We start from the raw sequence: 19,629 nt of genomic DNA, 5'->3' as shown, positions 1-19,629 counted from the left end.
CACTTTCATTCCTCTATCTGATACATCCAAGATTTGCAAAGATTACGTAAAGCAAAAAATTTACATAAATCTATACTAAACTATGTTAATTTGAAGTGTGAGGTCAGTTTTAATTAGAAAGATTCGACTTCTGCTTACTCTTTATCAGGGCATTCATTAAACACAGAAAAGAAGTAAGAGAGTAGAAAACTTGGTCACTCGGTTTAGCAGTTTTCTCAGATTGAAAAAATAACAATGAAACCTCCAGGGTTAAGAATTTCAGAGGAGGCTGCTAGACAGAGAAGACAGACCAAATTAGCTTACCACTTGAACCATTTTGAGATATCTGGCATATCTTGGATCCTTGGCTACAGTTAAGATATTTTCTGGTGTTACTTCACTTTCCTGTGGTCCAGAGTCTTGTAAACTGTTCGGCTGTAGAGAGTATTGCGTATAAAACTTTAGACAATTCACAAAAGGGGTCCGTCGTGTTACTTAAAAGGGATGTTTCTTTTTATAATTCTAAAGCAATCAATATCAGAAAAAAATCATATTTCTAAATTTACCAATAATTTAATTATGGGATATATGTTTCCAAATATTTACAAATACTTAAATATGATTTCAGAGGAAGTTACACTTAATATCAACACTATATTGTTCCGTAAAGATATAAATACATTCATGGCATTAAAAAATTAGAATTCTGCTTTACTTGTCCCAAGTGCTGATAAAAAACATGAATTATTGATGGACCTATTATTTTAATAAAACTTTTATTAAAGCTAATAAAGCTATTTGATTTGTCAATTGTTCAACTGTAGCAGACAGAAAATTGATTTTCTGGGTATCTATACCATCTACACAGTTATATTCCTCATTCATTGAATAATCTTGTTCTAAGTGGATATGGCTATTCTAACATCTTTAAAGGCAATGCCTGGAGAACTTGTGGAAGAGAAACCCATTTCTCAGATAAAATTATGTTTTTATATATTTCAGCTACTGATGAAATTATTAACATTATAAAAACTACTACTTATAATGAAGAATACTGGGGAATGGTCTTTATGGACAAAAATGTTTTTATCATATAGGCAGTTCTCAACTTTGCGTGGTACAACGTTAACTGAAACTTGTCCATATTGGAACCCTATCTTCACTTTAGTGCAAAGCTATGACTGTCTATATACAGTTCTTGATTTTTCTATCAACCTAAACATTTAGAGTAAGTCTAGTTAGTGAATTCTGACTCACTATCTGTATGTTAGCATTAAGAGTAAGTTCCTTAACTGAATAAAATCAATTTTATGTCTACCTATCTATGCTGAAATGTAAATAAATCAAAAAAACTTTAAGTATTCAGTTTTTAGAATATGAATTATATGTTAAGTTTTTTCCTCAGATAATTCAAATATAAATTAAATCTCTTTTAAATGCTGAAGCAAATAAAACATCCAAAAATTCTTTAGGTTACTCCTGTTATATGACAGTGTCAAGTGTACAAAAGTGTGCACGCACGTGTGTGTGTATATATATGTATATGTACACATTCATCTGTAAAATACATAATTACAAACTGTCCAAAACATTTAATTAAATAAAAAATTCAAACAAGACCCAAATATGCTTTTAAAAAAATAGGAACAATAAACTCATAGAGTAGCACAATGGAGCAAATGATAATTACATATAAGACCAATGGATTTTAAAACTCAGCCTTTAACTTTGGCCTAATAACTAAGACCTCAACAAGGTTTAATTATATCAGGTCTTACACCTTTGCTATTTGAATGACTCAAATCCTCTCTCATATTTCTCAACTGTCCTTCATTTTATTCTCAAATTAATCTCAATCTGCACAATTGGATGTTCTATTGTAATGATAAGATCTGAACCATGAAATTAAAGTTGCAGAAAAATCAGCATGCAAACCTTGGGTCTTTGACTCATATATATCAATAGACTGGAGATTATAATGAATGGATGATTAAAAAAAAAGTTCACCATAATCCTTTATCTGATAAGTGAGTTGACTGTAATGTCAATGGAAATTCTGTGTTAAGCAATACTTCAGTCCATTTCAAAATATTTTACATAAAATATACCAACTAAAAACAATGGAGAAGAAATTAAAAAGTTGATTTCAACATTAAGAACACGCTGAACATGCTGATTTTATTAATCCAATCAAGACACAATTTTAGGACATTTTTAAAACTCAGGAAGCCAACAACACTTCATAAATTCTCCAAATGAATTAATATACTATTTTTAAATAAAACTGCCAGAATATCAGGTCATTCTGAATTTTAGATAATTCAGTTGTGATTACTCATAATCAATTTTTTGAGACCTTAAATAGGCAAGACCAACACAGCTGCCTAAGTTTTAAAATACATATTATAGATGGCATGCACAATAACACCTGGAAAAATTAATATTAAAAGTTAGATACCATTTTAGAAATTTATAGAAACATATGACAGTTAGTATCCTCCAAAGAGTAATTACTAGGTAGGGTGGAAACATTTAATATTTTTTACACATGCCTTGTTCTAGAGAAAGAATGGTCCATCTTTAACTGAAAAAACCTTGTGAAGTTAAACTCCTCTAAACATCTGGATTTACTCTTGTATATTATATATATTCCAGTGGCCATCATAATGGAATTTGTTATATTAAGTGGATGTTAACTTTTCTAATATCTAATTATTAAGTAAATGGTCATCTAATTCAATCCCCAAATACATAATATCTCTAAATATATGGCTCATCCCACAGGGCCTTGCACCACATGTACTCAATATGTTTAACAAGTTCAACACAGGTGCTGGAGACAGGGCAATGTAGCATATAAGAGCTAGGATTCTTGACACCAGATTGCCTGGGTTAAAACTCCAGCTCTTACAGTTTGACCTTCAGCAAGTTACTTAACCTCTGTGTACCTCATTTGACGTATCTGTAGACATAGGGCTGTTGTGAGAATTGACTTAATTTATAAAAAGCACTTAGCACACCTCACACAGTAAAAACCTTTACCATGTTTAGTTATTATCATCATGGTCAACACCATCATGATCTAAAAAATATCCTGTGAAAAGTACCTCCAGGTACAAATGCAGAATTCCATATAGATAGGAAGTCTGCTTGTTTGGTACTACTTGTTAGACCACCATTTTAGTGATTATTTTATTTTGGATTTTAATACCTCACTGAGATACACTAGAGATTATCTGTTCTTAAACAATAAAGAATTTTTATTTCTTGAAATAAAAAGTCATATAAAATTTAAATTTATACAGAGCATAAATGAACATTAAGACATTAAGAAACAAACACAAAGCATGGGTCTTATTAGGATGTTGATTTAAACAAATCAACTCCCAAAACACACTTTTTAAGACAACTGGTATTTCTTAGATCAGGATCTCTCAAATTTCAAGTCTACAAATCACAGGAATCTTGTTAAAATGCAGATTCTGGGGCTTCCCTGGTGGCGCAGTGGTTGAGAGTCCGCCTGCCGATGCAGGGGACACAGGTTTGTGCCCCGGTCTGGGAAGATCCCACATGCTGCGGAGCAGCTGGGCCCGTGAACCATGGCTGCTGAGCCTGCGCGTCCGGAGCCTGTGCTCCGCAACGGAAAAAAAAAAAAAAAAAGAAAAACAAACAAAAAAAAATGCAGATTCTGATTCCTTAAGTGTGGGGTAGAACCTGAAATCCCACATTTCTAACAGGCCCTCAGGTGATTCTGAGGCTGCTGGCCCATGGAGCAGACTTCAGGCAACAAGGAGTTAGATATTACCAGGGAATTATTGTTAATTATATTGTATGTGATAAAGGCATTGTGGTTACACAAAAAAATTTCAGAACTTTTCACAAGGAATTATACAGGGGTGAAATAACATGATGCCTGGAATTCACTTCAGTAAGTGACAAAAAAAGATGAAGCATTTGCAACAAAATCTTAACTGGTGAATCCAGGTAATGGGCATCTGGGTATTCATTGTACTATCTATTTTTGTTCATGTTTGAAAGTTTTTATAATAAAACATTTAAAAGATACATTTCTTATAAGAACTAAGAAAAAAACTTCCATAGTGAACTTGAAGAAAACAATTATATTCAAAATTTTTCCTAGTTCTGTATAGGTTTTCTTTTTTTTATAGGCAAGAAAAATATTAACTTCAGGAAGCCCTTCAAAATAACAAACGAAAAGCTAATAACTTCATTTCAAACTTCATTTTCTATCTTAAGGTTTAAAATATTACTATTCAAAGTATTACATTTTTATTTAACTTCTTTCTTCAAACTTGCTGATTAGGTCTATTTGGTTCAACCAAGATATCTGCTCATGTTTCCCGGAACTTAAATACTTACCTGTGATTGCTCTGAAGTGGTTTCAGAATGTGTTTCATTTGTGATCCTAGTGACACTTACAGGAGATACTTCAAATGTGACATCATCTAGCCCTGGGATAGATGACAACTGAGAAAAGAAAATTAATGTTGGTATATGAGGATAATATTAGGTTCTTAAACACTAAGTTTCTAAGTAAGTGTGTGTGTGTGTGTGTGTGTGTGTGTGTGTGTGTTTTAAATAGCTGTCTTAAGTTTTTAAGCCTATAGAAATAGGTTTATAAAATCTCACCTTTGGTTGAAATTCTCCATGCCATAAACTACTTAAAAGTGAAAGGCATTCACAAATAAAATATTTTTGAAGAATTTCTCACCAATCTAATTTAGCATATCACCATTCTTTCTCAGGAATTATTTTTAAAATCTAAGGAATCCTAGTGTAAGGAATGAGAGCATGGGATTTGGAGTCAGATTGTCTAGGTCTAAGTCACAAAATATGCGACCTTGTGTAAATCGTCCTAGGCCTCAATTTTCTTACCTGTAAAGTGGGGATAAGAAAACCTAGCTCACAAAGTTGTAAAAAGATTTTTATTAAACATATTTTGTTACCCCTCCCCTCAAAATGTGCTTTGTAGCACATTTTAAGTTTGAATAATCTGGGAAATGAGAAAACTCTTGCCACATTTTAATGTATGATATAGCTTATTCCTTTTTTTTTCTTTAGTAACATCACTGAATGTTACTAAAATGCATTATTTTTCATACACAAAAAATGAGCATGTTGTCAGTGGTTAAGCATTTCAGGTTGGATTTGCAAGATCCATGCAAACCCTCTTTTCTGATTTCATCCTGATATCAATGATATACATTTGTCAAATGTTTGGCTAACTTTGAGGATTAACTCTATGGCCATGGAAAAAATTAAGGTTAATCTGTCCATATGGCAACTTAACTTGTGACCTTGAACTCTAACTTAAGAATTCCACAAACATTAAAATAATACACATATTCATTATAAAGAATAATGAAAAACCAATGGTAATAAGACCTGAAGAAGCAATATTCATTGAGAACTGTTGACTGATGACAGTATTTAGCACAGTGGCTATGGCCCAAATAGTTTTAAGTGGGTATGGCTACTAAGAGACTATCTTGAACATGTTCAAGGCCAAGTATCCTAAATTACAATCTAAAGAAATGTTCTGAGGGAAATACAGTGGCTGAAGTCCACAGGAAGATGCAGAAAGTACAAGCTAGACATTCTGATCCTTATGTTAAAAGATATTAGTCATTTCACTTCCTTATAAACATTCAATACGTATTTTTTCAGATCAAACTTTTGGATAAAAGGACAAAGTCACATATGTATAGCTGATTCACTTTGTTATAAAGCAGAAACTAACACACCATTGTAAAGCAATTATACTCCAATAAAGATGTTAAAGAAAAAAAGGACAAAGTCACAAAAATATACTAGTATCTCCATTATTTTATATAGAAAAGGACACAAAACCTGCAAGCTTCAAATCAAACAACGCTTCTATTTTTGCTGTTATAAGATAAAAAGTTATCTTTTGTAATTTCTGACATCAAAATTGGTATTCTTTAGCATTTAATATATTTACAAATGGAAAATAGGTGATATTTTCTCCAAATTTTGCTCTGGAGACATGTAAAGTTTTACATAATTTTTCCTGTGTTATCAATGATTACTATTAAGATAATTGTGAGTTTTCCATCAAATGAAGTAAACTATGTAACAGTTCAATTTGTTAACACGTTACTCATTATGCTTTTGATTCAAATAATGAAAGAAACCTTGACCCATGTGTACATTTAAACAGACTCGGTTAGTGGTTCATAATGAAGATCATTTCCTTTGCAATTATAATAAATTAAACAAAAGAAAACACTGCACCACTTCATGGATGCAGGAGCTAAATTGAATTCATCTCTAAACGCAATTAAAGTTAAGTGTGACTGAGAAAGCTGGTATATGTAGAGCAAAGTTTATCCTATAAATTATTCAGAAATACAAACCTTTGCATCTAAAATATTGAGAGTTGTTTCAATTTGCTGGATACGAAGAGAAAGGTCTGCCAGTTTCTGGAAAAGAAAGATTAGAAACAAAAGAATGAAGTCCAAAGAAAAAAAAAAAAGAATAAAGTCTGATTAAAAATAAACCGTTAACAAGGATAACCAACGGCAGATTTGAAAATAATAAAAACTATGGTTTAAATATTTGTGATTTTCTAACATACTACTCTCTTATTTATATGAGTAAGGATGGGAACTCAAGTATTCTATTAACTTCATCAGCATGCTTCATGGTTATTTTATAAAGCTGTGTTCACAGAAAAGAAAAAGTTACATTTTCAGCCTTATCAAACTCATTATCAGAGCCATAATCAATCACTGGGACCAGAATGTAAACTCCTCTGAGGACAAAGATTTTTATTCACTGTTATACCCCTAGTGCCAGAACAGTACTGGACACTTAACAGAAGCCTAATAATTATGTTGTTGTTGAAAGAAGAAATTCTTCACAGAACACAAGAATAAAAATTAGCCCAAAACAGAATGGAACAGTATCTGCCTTTATAAATTACTTAAACACATAAATATATACAATTAGTCCCAAATACAAACTTTTCAAGTTTGAAAAGTAAAAAAGGATGAAACTGTAAGATGAGTAGTTAATGTTGGAAAGAATTAAAACAAAGAGAAAAAAATAAGAAAGAATACTAAAAAAGCAAAAGGAATCAACCTACCATCAAAATCTAAGATAAACCAGAACCAAGAACTTACCATGCTCTAGTTATTCTGTACAATTAAATTAGCCATATATATACTCCCACACAAATAAAAGTAACATCATAAAATATGATCCATAAGAACATTTATTTAGAACTCCCTCATCCTAAACATTATTAGTGACACAGCCTACAAGCAGTTGGCCAGTTTACTAGTTGGCAGATGTGCAGCATTCTGACTGCTTTCTGGGATATTATCAAGATCTTGACTAACTCATAAGCAGAATTTTAACACCCCAAGAAATGATCATTTTGCCCATATTTAGAGGGGGAGAAAACTGAAAGCAACCATAGAGTAGTTAGTACTTCTTCACAAGACACTTATTTTTTAGATGAGCATTCTTGATATCTACAAAGATATAATTTAAAAATAAAACATTAGAATCTAGTTTTAATGGCATCTGAAGTTAAGTTTAACCCTGATTTCTAGGATTTGTTTACATAAGGCTTTGATACAAATATAAACACAGGCTTATAAAACATCATATGGATAAATTCCGCTGCAAATTATACGTTTTCCTGAAAATCACGGAAATTAAATTTTGACAAATCAGTCATTTAATTCACTGCAGAAGCTTAGTAACTGCAGAAATCCCACAGCAAGTTAATTTGTAAAGTGAATGATAATTTCTAACTTATTTTAAAATGCATACATTGTTTTGATTAAAATAAGTGAACACAGAAAAAGAAAAAATGAAATAAAAATTCATTTTTGTTTTAATATATTTATATAAATATGCACTTTTAAGCAATCATCATCACTGTAAACATTTGAGCATTACCTTAGTATGCTACACTGTATATGCAAGTATCATTTGAAATCTCACAGCAAGTCTATGAAGTAGAAACTATTATGATGCCAATTTTTTTTGATGTGGACCACTTTTTAAAAAATAAATTTATTTATTTATTTCATTTTTGGCTGTGTTGGGTCTTTGTTGCTGAGCGGGGGCTATTCTTCGTTGCGGTGCTTAGGCTTCTCACTGTGGTGGCTTTTCTTGTTACGGAGCACAGACTCTAGGCACGCGGGCTTCAGTAGTTGCAGCATGCAGGCTCAGTGGTTGTGGCTTGTGGGCTCTAGAGCGCAGCCTTGGTAGTTGTGGCGCACGGGCTTAGCTGCTCAGCGGCATGTGGGATATTCCCGGACCGGGGCTCAAACCCGTTTCCCCTGCATTGGCAGGCAGATTCTTAACCACTGCGCCACCAGGGAAGTCCCTGTGAACCACTTTTTAAAGTCTTTATTGAACTTGTTACAATATTGCTTCTGTTTTATGTTTTTTTGCTGTGAGGCATTAGGGATCTTAGCCCCCCGACCAGGGATTGAACCTGCACCCCTGCATTGGAAGGCAAAGTCTTAACCACTGGACCTCCAGGGAAGTCCCTATGATGCCAATTTTATTTTTTAATTAATTAATTAATTTTTATTGGAGTATAATTTCTTTACAATGTTGTTAGTTTCTGCTGTACAATAAAGTGACTCAGCTATATGTATATATATATATTCCCTCCTTCCCCCTCATCCCACCCGTCTAGGTCATCACAGAGCACCAGGCTGAGGTCCCTGTGATACACAGCAGGTTCTCACTAGCTATCTATTTTACACATAGTAGTGTATTTTTGTCAAAACTAATCTTCCAATTCATCCCACCCTCCCCTTCCCCCACCGGTGTCCACATATCTGTTCTCTACATCTGCATCTCTATTCCTGCCCTGCAAATAGGTTCATCTGTACCAGTTTTCTAGATTCCACATATATGTGTTAATATACGATATTTGTTTTTCTTTCTGACTTACTTCACTCTGTATGACAGACTCTAGGTCCATCCACATCTCTATAAACCTAGTTTCATTCGTTTTTATGGCTGAGTAATGTTCCATTTTATATATGTACCACATCTCCTTTATCCATTCATCTATCGATGGACATTTAGGTTGTTTCCATGTCCTGGCTATTGTAAATAGTGCTGCAATGAACACTGGGGTACAAGTGACTTTTTGAATCATGGTTTTCTCAGGGTATATGCCCAGTAGTGGGATTGCTGGGTCGTATGGTAGTTCTATTTTGTTTTTTAAGGAACCTCCATACTGTTCTCCATAGTGGCTGTATCAATTTACATTCCCACCAACAGTGCAGGAGGGTTCCCTTTTCTCCACACCCTCTCCAGCATTTATTGTTTGTAGATTTTTTGACGATGGCCATTCTGACCAGTATGAGGTGATACCTCATTGTAGTTCTGATTTGCATTTCTCTTTTAAAGATGAGAAAACTGAGTCTTTATACAAGTAAAATAATCTGAACTCAAACACTCGAACTCCAGATACTAAATATTTTTGAAAGTGTTTCAGCTTGTTAAAGCATGATGCCATAGACTCTGGGTGTTGATGTGTCAGTGCAGACTGTAACAAACTGAGTGTAATAAATGTGCCAGGCTGGTGGGGCATGCTGATAATGGGGAATGTTGTGCACGAGGGTTGGGAGTGGGAGTCAAGGAATAAATGGGAACTCTATACTTTCTGCTCCATTTTGCTGTGAACCTAAAATTGCTCTAAAAAATAAAGTTTAATTTTTTTAAAAAGATGGAAAATTCCTGAGTATTGCATAGATATAATTTTTGTTATTCAAAGCTAATAAATGATCAACCTGCTTCTCACTAAAACTAAGATGCTATTGTGCTGAATACTAGGAATCAAATTTTTCTGATCAAATTTCCTAAAATAGATGCTGTTTATCTGGAATTACTTAAAAAGATAGGTATTAAAATTTTTTTCAGGATTAGATCATAAATTGTCTTTAAATGGATACTCAAATGTTCACACAAGATAGGCTAAGGATTGAAATACTAGTCTTGGAAAATAAGGGAATAAGGATGAAAATGTTTATTCAGAAAACTACTTCTTGATAAGGAAGATTAAAGAGGCTTGGGGAAAAAAAAGTTATACTTTCCAGAGCAGTAATTCCCAATTTTTTCTGGATGCAAATTCATCTGGTATGTCAATCTTTTGCTTTGGCACTCATTTTACCTACTTTCATCTACTATTATCAAAACCTCACCAAAATGAAATGACCTGGTTTTTTAATAAAACAAGATTATATGAATGATTTATTCATGCAAGACACTGATCTAAGCATCAATATATTTTAATTAGTTATAATTTATCTGAATATTCTTGATATCTAATCTAGAAACAACGGTAATTGTGAAGTCTAAAGAAATCTGAAACAACTGTAATTTAATAAAAAAAAATCTGTGCTTTCTATTGGTGAGAGTCATAGGTCCTAATACTACTGTGATTTCTGTTGACCAAATTTAAAGAAAATGTGAAATTTAAGTTAAAGGTAAAAATATATATATACATGATTTTTTTCCCCCATCCAAGTTCATGTACCCCAAATTCAGAACAACTATGTAAATGATTTTCTGAAAATCAGATCAACAAAAGGCTTTTCCTCTTGGCTAGGGAAGATCTTTGCTGTGGATAAATCATGTTTTTTAAATTATCCATAAAGGTATTATCTATTTTCTCTAGAGCTGGTTTTTGAGAGTCTAAAATATTAAATATGCTACCTGTTATACAACTTAATGCTTTAATAAAGGATATATTACTATATCACGATTTTGAATTTTTAAGTATGTAATTGGTATCTTTTGTAATCCTACACATTTTATTTTATGCATTTAAAAACATTAATTTCATTTCACTAGACTGCCAAAGGACCCATGGCACATTTAAGAACCTCTGCTTTTCAAAGATTATTCAGCATAATAAATGTTTTTGAGTCTGTTCCCATGTAATTATTGCTATAACACACATAAATATGTACTTTTTAGAAAGCCACTATCACTTGACAAAATACACCTGGCTTCATTTAGGGGCTGCTGAAGCTCATTTCTAAGATGTTTATGTTTTCTGCATTTTCCTTCTAAACCCCTAGGCCACCATAAAGTAGGTTTCTCAACCTTGGCTCTATTGATGTTTTGGGCTGGATAATTCTTTGTTGTGAAGGACTATCCTGTACACTACAGGATGTTTGCAGAATCTCTGACCTCTACCCACTAAATGCCACAAAAACTCCCCAACTGTGACAAGTAAAAACATCTCTAGGCATTGCCAAATGTCCCCTGGTTGAGAACTACTACTCTGAAGTGTAGATGACTATGGATATATTATAAGTAACATGATCAATAACAGTAACTGTCCCCACCTCTGAAAGTTTCAGCAGAGAAGAAATAGAAAGGTAACAATCTTACCAATCCATTTAACCATCCATCCTCTTTATAAGGGTTTAAAGCAAACCTGAAATACCTTGATTTGGGACAAGAGGGGAAAATACAAGGTACCTAGTTTGTCAGATAAGTTGAAAACTTCTTGATGCATCCATCATCCGCCTATTCCTAAGGCAGTGCATTTTATTGAAGAGAAAAAAAGAAGACAAAGGAAGAAATATGGAGTTAACAGTTGAACATGGAAAAAAAAAACACCGTTGGGCTTCCCCGGTGGCACAGTGGTTGAGAGTCCGCCTGCCGATGCAGGGGACGCGGGTTCGTGCCCCGGTCTGGGAGGTTCCCACAAGCCGTGGAGCGGCTGGGCCCGTGAGCCATGGCCGCTGAGCCTGCGTGTCCGGAGCCTGTGCTCCGCAGCGGGAGAGGCCATGGCAGTGGGAAGCCCGCGTACCGCAAAAAACAAAACAAACAAACAAAAAAAACACTGTGGTATTTCAGGTTTGTAAAATATCCAATTTGCATATCCAGTTCTTTAAAAGAGAAACAGTATTTTAAATTAATGGATCTCTTGGTATACCACTTTCGGTTGAATATGTCCTGGAAACCAGAGAGAGAAGCAATCCACGGTTTTACTAAGCTTCATCTGACACTTAAACCCAGCAGTTGTAAAAGTTATAAAAGCAGTTGGAAAAGTTGTAGCAGAAAATAGGGTTTTAAGCAAAACATTATTTGGTTGAAGGTTAAGTCTGATGGTGGGCTTAAAAATTGGATGTAGGGCTTCCCTGGTGGCGCAGTGGTTGAGAGTCCGCCTGCCAATGCAGGGGACACAGGTTCGTGCCCCGGTCCGGGAAGATCCCACATGCCGCGGAGTGGCTGGGCCTGTGAGCCATGGCCACTGAGCCTGTGCATCCTGAGCCTGTGCTCCGCAACAGGAGAGGCCACCACAGTGAGAGGCCCGCGTACCGCAAAAAAAAGAAAAAAAAAAAATTGGATGTAGATTTTTTTTAGGTCGTATGAAAATTCTCAGCACTTTTTGCCTGTACTTAAAAGAATTTTTAAAAAAGAAACATTTTAGAATATTTAAAAAATGACTAAAACCCCAGTATTCTAGGCATGTTACAAGTCTGAGTCAAAGTAACACACCTGACTGCCCTGTTTTTTGATACTGAGTACTTTTAAGATTCACAGTAAGGTTAAACTTCTGCTCAGTCTTACCTGTGCTATGCATAGACCTTGTGTCGTCCTCCACCTTCCTCCATTTAAAATTTGCAGTCCCAGTGGACTTCCACAAGATTTTGCTGATAAGGGCCAGAATAGAAATGCTTACTGGAGACTTGTGAGGGAAGAAGAGATGACCCTAAGTAACTCTGCCAATTGGGTCTGATTCAACTACTTTCCTTTCTCCGTCTTCTAACTTTTCTCCTACCTTGGTTCTAGTCATTTAGAAGAGTTACAAAGTGGCTCAGTATCCAGAAAGTTTTTAAAAAGCTACGTTCTTCACTTTTCTCTTTCTCAGAGAACTTTAAAACCGGTATTAGTGATGAAGAGCCCTAGCAATTGGTTTCAAATTTAATTCCCATTTGAATTTAGCTGTGACTGAAGTTACTGTTTGGGTTTGGTTCAAACCAGATTATGTGAAAAAACCAAAACCAAAACAAACAAACAAACAAAAACCCCCCAAATCAACCCCGCCCTCAAAAAAAAAAAAAACCCAAACCCACCCAAAACAAACCAAAACCTACCAGGTTTTCTTTTTCCTCCAGTTCACTTCCAGTTCAAAAAGTAATAACTGAGGTTCATTTTTTACTAAGGGAAACAAGAGTTGTTTTGGTTCTTGTTTAAGGCTTTAACTAAACAAGGCCCACAGGTCTAACAGGTGCTATAAACAAGTAACAACCCATTTTGGAAAACTACATTGATCTTAACTAGGGAGAAAACGACACTTCATGTTTGAATAACTACATTATATCCTTGGAATTTATCATTATCAAAAAGACATATCAAATAGACATGGCATAGTAAAGAAGAGAATACAAATCTAAAAACTAAATTTTAAAATAGCTTTAAAGAAGACACTGCAGTCTCTCCCTTGAAAATGATGTAAATATGCATCATATTCAGATCAGATGGTGCAACAGAACAGAAGACTGAGACAGTTTTGTTTTTATCAGTTAATAGATCAGAGTTGGAATCCCAGCTCTTTTAATTTCTAGCTGTGTGACTGGGCAAGTTAGAGCAGCTACTGCAGCCATAAATACTATACACTCAAATACATGGTGAGTGAATGAATAAATGACTAAGCAAATGATTTAAGCCTCTCTACATCTCAGTTTCTGTATTTCTAAAAAAGAGATAACTGGACCTCTCTCAAAGAGCTGGTCTGTGATGATTAAATACATGTAAAGCACTTAGTACAATGCCTCGCACAGAATAAGCACACAATAAATATTAGTTATTGTCATCACACCAAGTATTGATAAAAAGTCTACAACTGACATAAACATCCAAACTGTTACAATATGAATTCTAAATGAGTTACAGTCAACCCTAGATTATCAACCATGAAGGAGAAAAAGGCATAAGCTACCTTTAAATTTCATGAATTTTTGGTCAACAAAATTTTTTCTAGAGTTCTAGGAAGAAATAGGAAATAGTGATATAGTCAAGACAGCCAACCGTTTTGGGGGGTAGTGGAGAGAAGAATAGAAAGAGGGAAAGAGTGAATCATGAGGCTTTGATAGTGCATAAGCAATCAATAAACAAAAGACAATTATTATATTTGATCTAGTCTTCAGCACATAACACTCACTCCCGAGGCACTGAAAACTGTTAGGCCCTACAAAGGTGCGGGGCTATCCCTACCTCAGGGCAGCTCTATGAAGCTGCTTTCACAGATGTGTTTGTTGGTTGTTTTGTTGGTGCTTACTTTTTAAACTGGAGATGAGAAGTATGGGGATGGAGTATTCGCCCTTCTCTGCTAACAATCCTGGAACAGTCTCTCTCCAGATACTTCTCCACCCTACCGTGGTATACAAAGTGAAGGGCTAAATCCTTGGCTTTCTGCTTTTCAGTCAGTCAATTCTTTATGCCATTTACAGAGGCAGCAGTCCAAGATAAAACTCAGGGAAGCAAGCACCTAGACTCTGAGCCTGTTAGATAAAAAATATTGACTTGAGCCCCTTACTCTATCAATCATCATTATCACATTTCAATTTCTTTTGTCTTAATGAGAAGGCAGAAGTTATTTTGATAACTAAACAAAAACAACAGCTGGAACCTTATACAAGTTAAAATAGTTTTCCTGTCTCCATGCAGTTTTTATTAATATATCTAACAAAAACTATACGCTAAGGCTTTACCTCATATTATTTATAAGACAGAATGAACTGAATATTGTTTGACTCAATTGTGAATTATCTCATTTCCCCCCATTCTCCCTATTTTTTTGGGGGGTGTGTTATTTGCTTTATTTTATTTTATTATAAATTTATTTTATTTATTCACTTCTGGCTGCATTGGGTCTTCGTTGCTGAACGCCGGCTTTCTCTAGTTGCGGCGAGCAGGGTCTACTCTTCGTTGCGGTGCACGGGCTTCTCGTTGAGGTGGCTTCTCTTGTGGAGCACGGGCTCTAGGCACGTGGGTTTCAGTAGTTGTGACTCGCGGGCTCTAGAGCGCAGGCTCAGTAGTTGTGAAGCACGGGCTTAGCTGCTCCACAGCATGTGGGATCTTCCCGGACCAGTGATGGAACCCATGTCCCCTGCATTGGCAGGAGGATTCTTAACCACTGTGCCACCAGGGAAGTCCTATTTGCTTCGTTTTAAAAAATTAATCACAGGCCATCATCAAAAATTCTAGAAACAATAAATGCTGGAGAGGGTGTGGAGAAAAGGGAACACTCTTGCACTGTTGGTGGGAATGTAAATTGATACAGCCACTATGGAGAACAGTATGGAGGTTCCTTAAAAAACTAAAGATAGAACTACCATACAACCCAGCAATCCCACTATTGGGCATATACCCTGAGAAAACCATAATTCAAAAAGAGTCACGTACAGGGCTTCCCTGGTGGCACAGTGGTTGAGAGTCCGCCTGCCGATGCAGGGGACACGGGTTCGTGCCCCGGTCTGGGAAGATCCCACATGCCGCAGAGTGGCTGGGCCCGTGAGCCATGGCCGCTGAGCCTGCGCATCCAGAGCCTGTGCTCCACAACGGGAGAGGCCCCAACAGTGAGAGGCCCGTGTACCGCAAAAAAAAAAAAAAAGTCATGTACCAAAATGTTCATTGCAGCTCTATTTACAATAGTTAAGATATGGAAGCAACCTAAGTGTCCATCAACAGATGAATGGATAAAGAAGATGTGGCACATCTGTACAATGGAATATTACTCAGCCATAAAAAGAAATGAAATTGAGTTATTTGTAGTGAGGTAGATGGACCTAGAGTCTGTCATACAGAGTGAAGTAAGTCAGAAAGAGAAAAACAAATACTGCATGCTACCACATATATATGGAATGTAAGAAAAAAAAAAAAAGGTCATGAAGAACCTAGGGGTAAGATGGGAATAAAGACGCAGACCTACTAGAGAATGGACTTGAGGACATGGGGAGGGGGAAGGGTAAGCTGGGACAAAGTGAGAGAGTGCAATGGACATATATACACTACCAAATGTAAAATAGATAGCTAGTGGGAAGCAGCTGCATAGCACAGGGAGATCAGCTCCATGCTTTGTGACCACCTAGAGGGGTGGGGTAGGGAGGGTGGCAGGGAGGGAGACGCAAGAGGAAAGAGATATGGAAACATATGTATATGTATAACTAATTCACTTTGTTATAAAGCAGAAACTAACACACCATTGTAAAGCAATTATACTCCAATAAAGATGTTAAAAAAAAGACAAAAAAAGGAAATAAAAGGTATACATATAAAAAAAATTAATCACAGGACTTTTATAGTAGCTTAACAAGCATAAGTTAACAATAATTAAACTGACAAAAATTGGTATTCACTAGTTAACTTCTTGGGAACATTCCTATATTGTGCCAATCAAAATGCATCTGGAATGGAGATACATCATACATTGTACAAAAAACTAGGAGACTGGCTAGGACTGGGAAGTCTCTGGGTATTCTCTGGGTATTTCCTGTAGCAGGCCTTGACTTCTGAGTGAAATCATTTTAATTTCTGTATAAAGCATCCTTGAAAGGGTATTTAGCTTTAAGTGGTCACTATCATACCAGTGTGGGGCTTTTCTCTAGTCTATGGACAGAGCACAGTCAATGGTCTTCTTTAGTATTCAAGTACGTATATGTATCCTGTTCCTAGTACACAATAATGTCCCCAATGACAACAATCTTGACTCCCACACTTTTTAGGCAGCAACCACCCCTCTCTGAACAGTCTCTATTCAAGGACTTGATTGTGAAGGATACTCAGTCACATGGCAAACAGTAACTTCAGCACTCAGGAAGTTCACGACACCAAAATGGAGCCCTAAGGTTTAACATGATCCTCAAGTGGTAAAGAAGACTGATAAAGAACAACACCTTTTCGTTTCAGATGACTGTTGTTCTATTTCCTTGTCCCCTTTCTCCTTTCTTAAACCCAATTTCAACCCATGCTTCCCATTTTCCTCCCCACTCTCTTTTTTAGCTTTTTATAAGACAGGAGTCCCTGGATCTTGTACCTCACCTGTAACGGGGTTACTTAATCCTTACTTCACAAGTCATTTGCAGAAAGTTTTTTTTTTTTTTAATTTCCATAATGATATTTGATGCCCCAGTTATGTTTCTAGGCTACCTCCCCATCATCTCTTGGATCAAGCAATGTAAACTAATTTTGATATAAACTGAAACAATGTATACTTAAAATGTAATCTTTGGGGTAAGAGAAACATAACCAATTTCAAAATAAAAAATGTCTTTAACTGTGAAATCTTAGAATTCCTTTTGCTTTCTTTAACCACAATAAACCTTCCTGAACTATTTTACAAAGCTTCTAGAAAATTAATTCAGCAGAGATGGGCTGTAGAAATGATGCTAAGAGAATCAAAGAGGATTTAAGGCAATGTTAACATAATAACTGGTTGACAAGAGGTTATGGTACATGAATACATAGACTGTAATTCTTGTTTTACTCATTTGTTACCTTCAGAAGTGCAAGGTGACATCTGGGCTACTCATTAAACGAGTATCACAGGACCTACCTCCTCACAAACTGTAGAAAATCGGTTGAGAAACTGTACAGTGTGCACCACAAACTGGTTTAGAAATGCCACCGTTCTTTTCTGTTGAATAGCTGGCACCTGTGTCACGTAAAAATAAACATGATCCATACAGGAGGAACGTACACCGTGCTATCCCCTGGATATTAATAATAACGGGGCGTTTTGCTGTGTGAGATGAGTTACTGAAAGTACTGCCAAGAGTCATTAACTTGTTTTCCTAAACTGTAGGGGTGGGGTGTCCGAAGGTGACAGAGGCTGCAAAGTTTGAGAATGGGCTCTGGATTCACAGGTGTGAACTTTCGCAGGTAAAGGCAACACACAGAAACACACGAAAAACTCAAGGGCCGAATAAAAGAGGTAGGGTTAGAGATCGGAACCGGCCCGTGTCGCCAGCGCTTCACCCTTGACGATAGGGACTTGTGACCCGAGAAGCGTAGGCTGGGAGAGGCAAATTACCCCCACCCCCGTTAGACAGCTCGGGAGGGACCCCTTTTTAATGTGGACTGTGGGATTCTCCCTCCCGAGAGAGGTGAAAGACAGGCCCAGGCCAGGGTTGAGCAAAAAGAGACACGGCGGGGCGGTGAGGGGCAGGGGTGTCTCTCTGGAAACCCGGCGTCCCTTCCCCATCCTCCTCCCAGGTCGCCGAAGTCCAACTCCTTCTTTTACAAACCTTAGTCAGGTCTATGCCTGACCCCATGAGAGGAAGCCCATCCTCATCCATCTCCTCAGCGGGCAGGGGACCCAGGGCTCACCCACAGACCCCTCCCCGACCCGGCCCCCCCAACCCGGTAATAGCGTCCGAAAGCCTCCCCTAATCCCCGCCTCCCGGGCCCTTCCCGCCGGAAGGAAACGCCTCCCGCAGCCAATCACTCGGCGGCTCCCGGGGAGCCCGCCCCTTCGCACGGCAGTCTGGGATTGATAGTTCTAGCTCCGGATTGTGACGTTGAACGAGGGGCGTCGGGTGCAGCAAGGGTGCAATTCTACCAAAATCTTAAAAAGCCTCTCCCCCTGCCACCACCCCAAAAAAGTAAAGCATCCCGTCTGTTTGAAGTTATACCTGCTTAGTCTCTTCTACTATATACGCAACTAATTCATTCGTTAATCAAAAGAAATATATATACATATATATGTATATATATATATATATATATATATTTTTTTTAACCGATTAAGTGCCAGATACTCTGCTAGTCCCTGTGGTGAATACAGACTGAATCAGATTGAGCATATGTATCTATCTAAAGAGCTACAGAAACATTATCCTCAGTCGGACAATTGACAAAAATGTTTTTTCTAAGTGGTTTAGGTTCTTAAAAAAAAAAAGACAAATGCAATGCTATAAGATGTAATTTCTAGTTAATAGAAAAGTGGGAGTGTCTGCCTCCTAGGAACCTTGATCATTACCTTTCATCAGTCATCCATAGCTCCTGACAACAGCGCCACTCACAACTTAACTGAATTTCCAGGGCTGTTAAAAACAATCTATAGCTAGAAGTCTTGGTCAACTGCCAGAAATCCTCTGAAATATATCCTCCCTTCCTCCAGGCTCTCTCTCATTGGATTTCACTTACAATAGTGAATTTTGGAGACAAAACAAGTAAATTGTAATGAATACTGATTTCAAAGGGCAGAGACTTTAAATGCCACCTGCATATATCCATTAAATTTTAAAAGTTTTAAGAATTTTTTAATAGTTATCTTTCTTTTCATAGCAGATAACTAGAAAATCACTAATTTTATCATGAATCAGTTCTTGGGGGTGGGGGGGGTGGGGAATGATGATCATTGGCTTCTTATGGGTTTTTTCCTGCTCTGCTTCAGGATGAACAGTTAGAGGGGTATAGTGTTGGTTCATAATAGTGGGAAAATAAATTTAAATGTCCCCTATCCCTGCTACACCCATCCCTCAGGAGTGATACAAATCATCGACTGGGACTTGGTTAAGTGAAGGAATTCTAGCCTAGTTATTCATTCTAGGCTAGTTATAATCTAGCCTAGTTAAAAATCCATTGTTTTAGGCTCCTTCTTTTAAT

The 19,629-nt window shown here is 36.5% G+C and overlaps 1 protein-coding gene across 1 annotated transcript in view; it reads right to left on the bottom strand.

Annotated features, from left to right (window-relative positions):
* The window catches only part of WASHC3 (WASH complex subunit 3), a 53,379-nt gene extending 34,958 nt beyond the window's left edge, over positions 1 to 18,421 (bottom strand). The window contains exons 1-5 of the mRNA XM_065887712.1: positions 18,267 to 18,421; positions 17,576 to 17,674; positions 6,378 to 6,443; positions 4,360 to 4,467; positions 304 to 414 (exon numbers count right to left, since the gene is read on the bottom strand). Of these exons, the coding sequence (XP_065743784.1) occupies positions 304 to 414; positions 4,360 to 4,467; positions 6,378 to 6,443; positions 17,576 to 17,674; positions 18,267 to 18,317 (435 nt within the window). The 5' untranslated portion in view covers positions 18,318 to 18,421. The remainder of the gene's footprint in view (positions 1 to 303; positions 415 to 4,359; positions 4,468 to 6,377; positions 6,444 to 17,575; positions 17,675 to 18,266) is intronic.
* Positions 18,422 to 19,629: the final 1,208 nt, after the last annotated feature.

The sequence above is a fragment of the Phocoena phocoena genome, chromosome 11 (genome assembly GCF_963924675.1).
Source record: "Phocoena phocoena chromosome 11, mPhoPho1.1, whole genome shotgun sequence".
NCBI lineage: Eukaryota > Metazoa > Chordata > Mammalia > Artiodactyla > Phocoenidae > Phocoena > Phocoena phocoena.
Note: the sequence above shows the minus strand (reverse complement) of the source record. Positions and strands in the feature narration are given on the sequence as shown.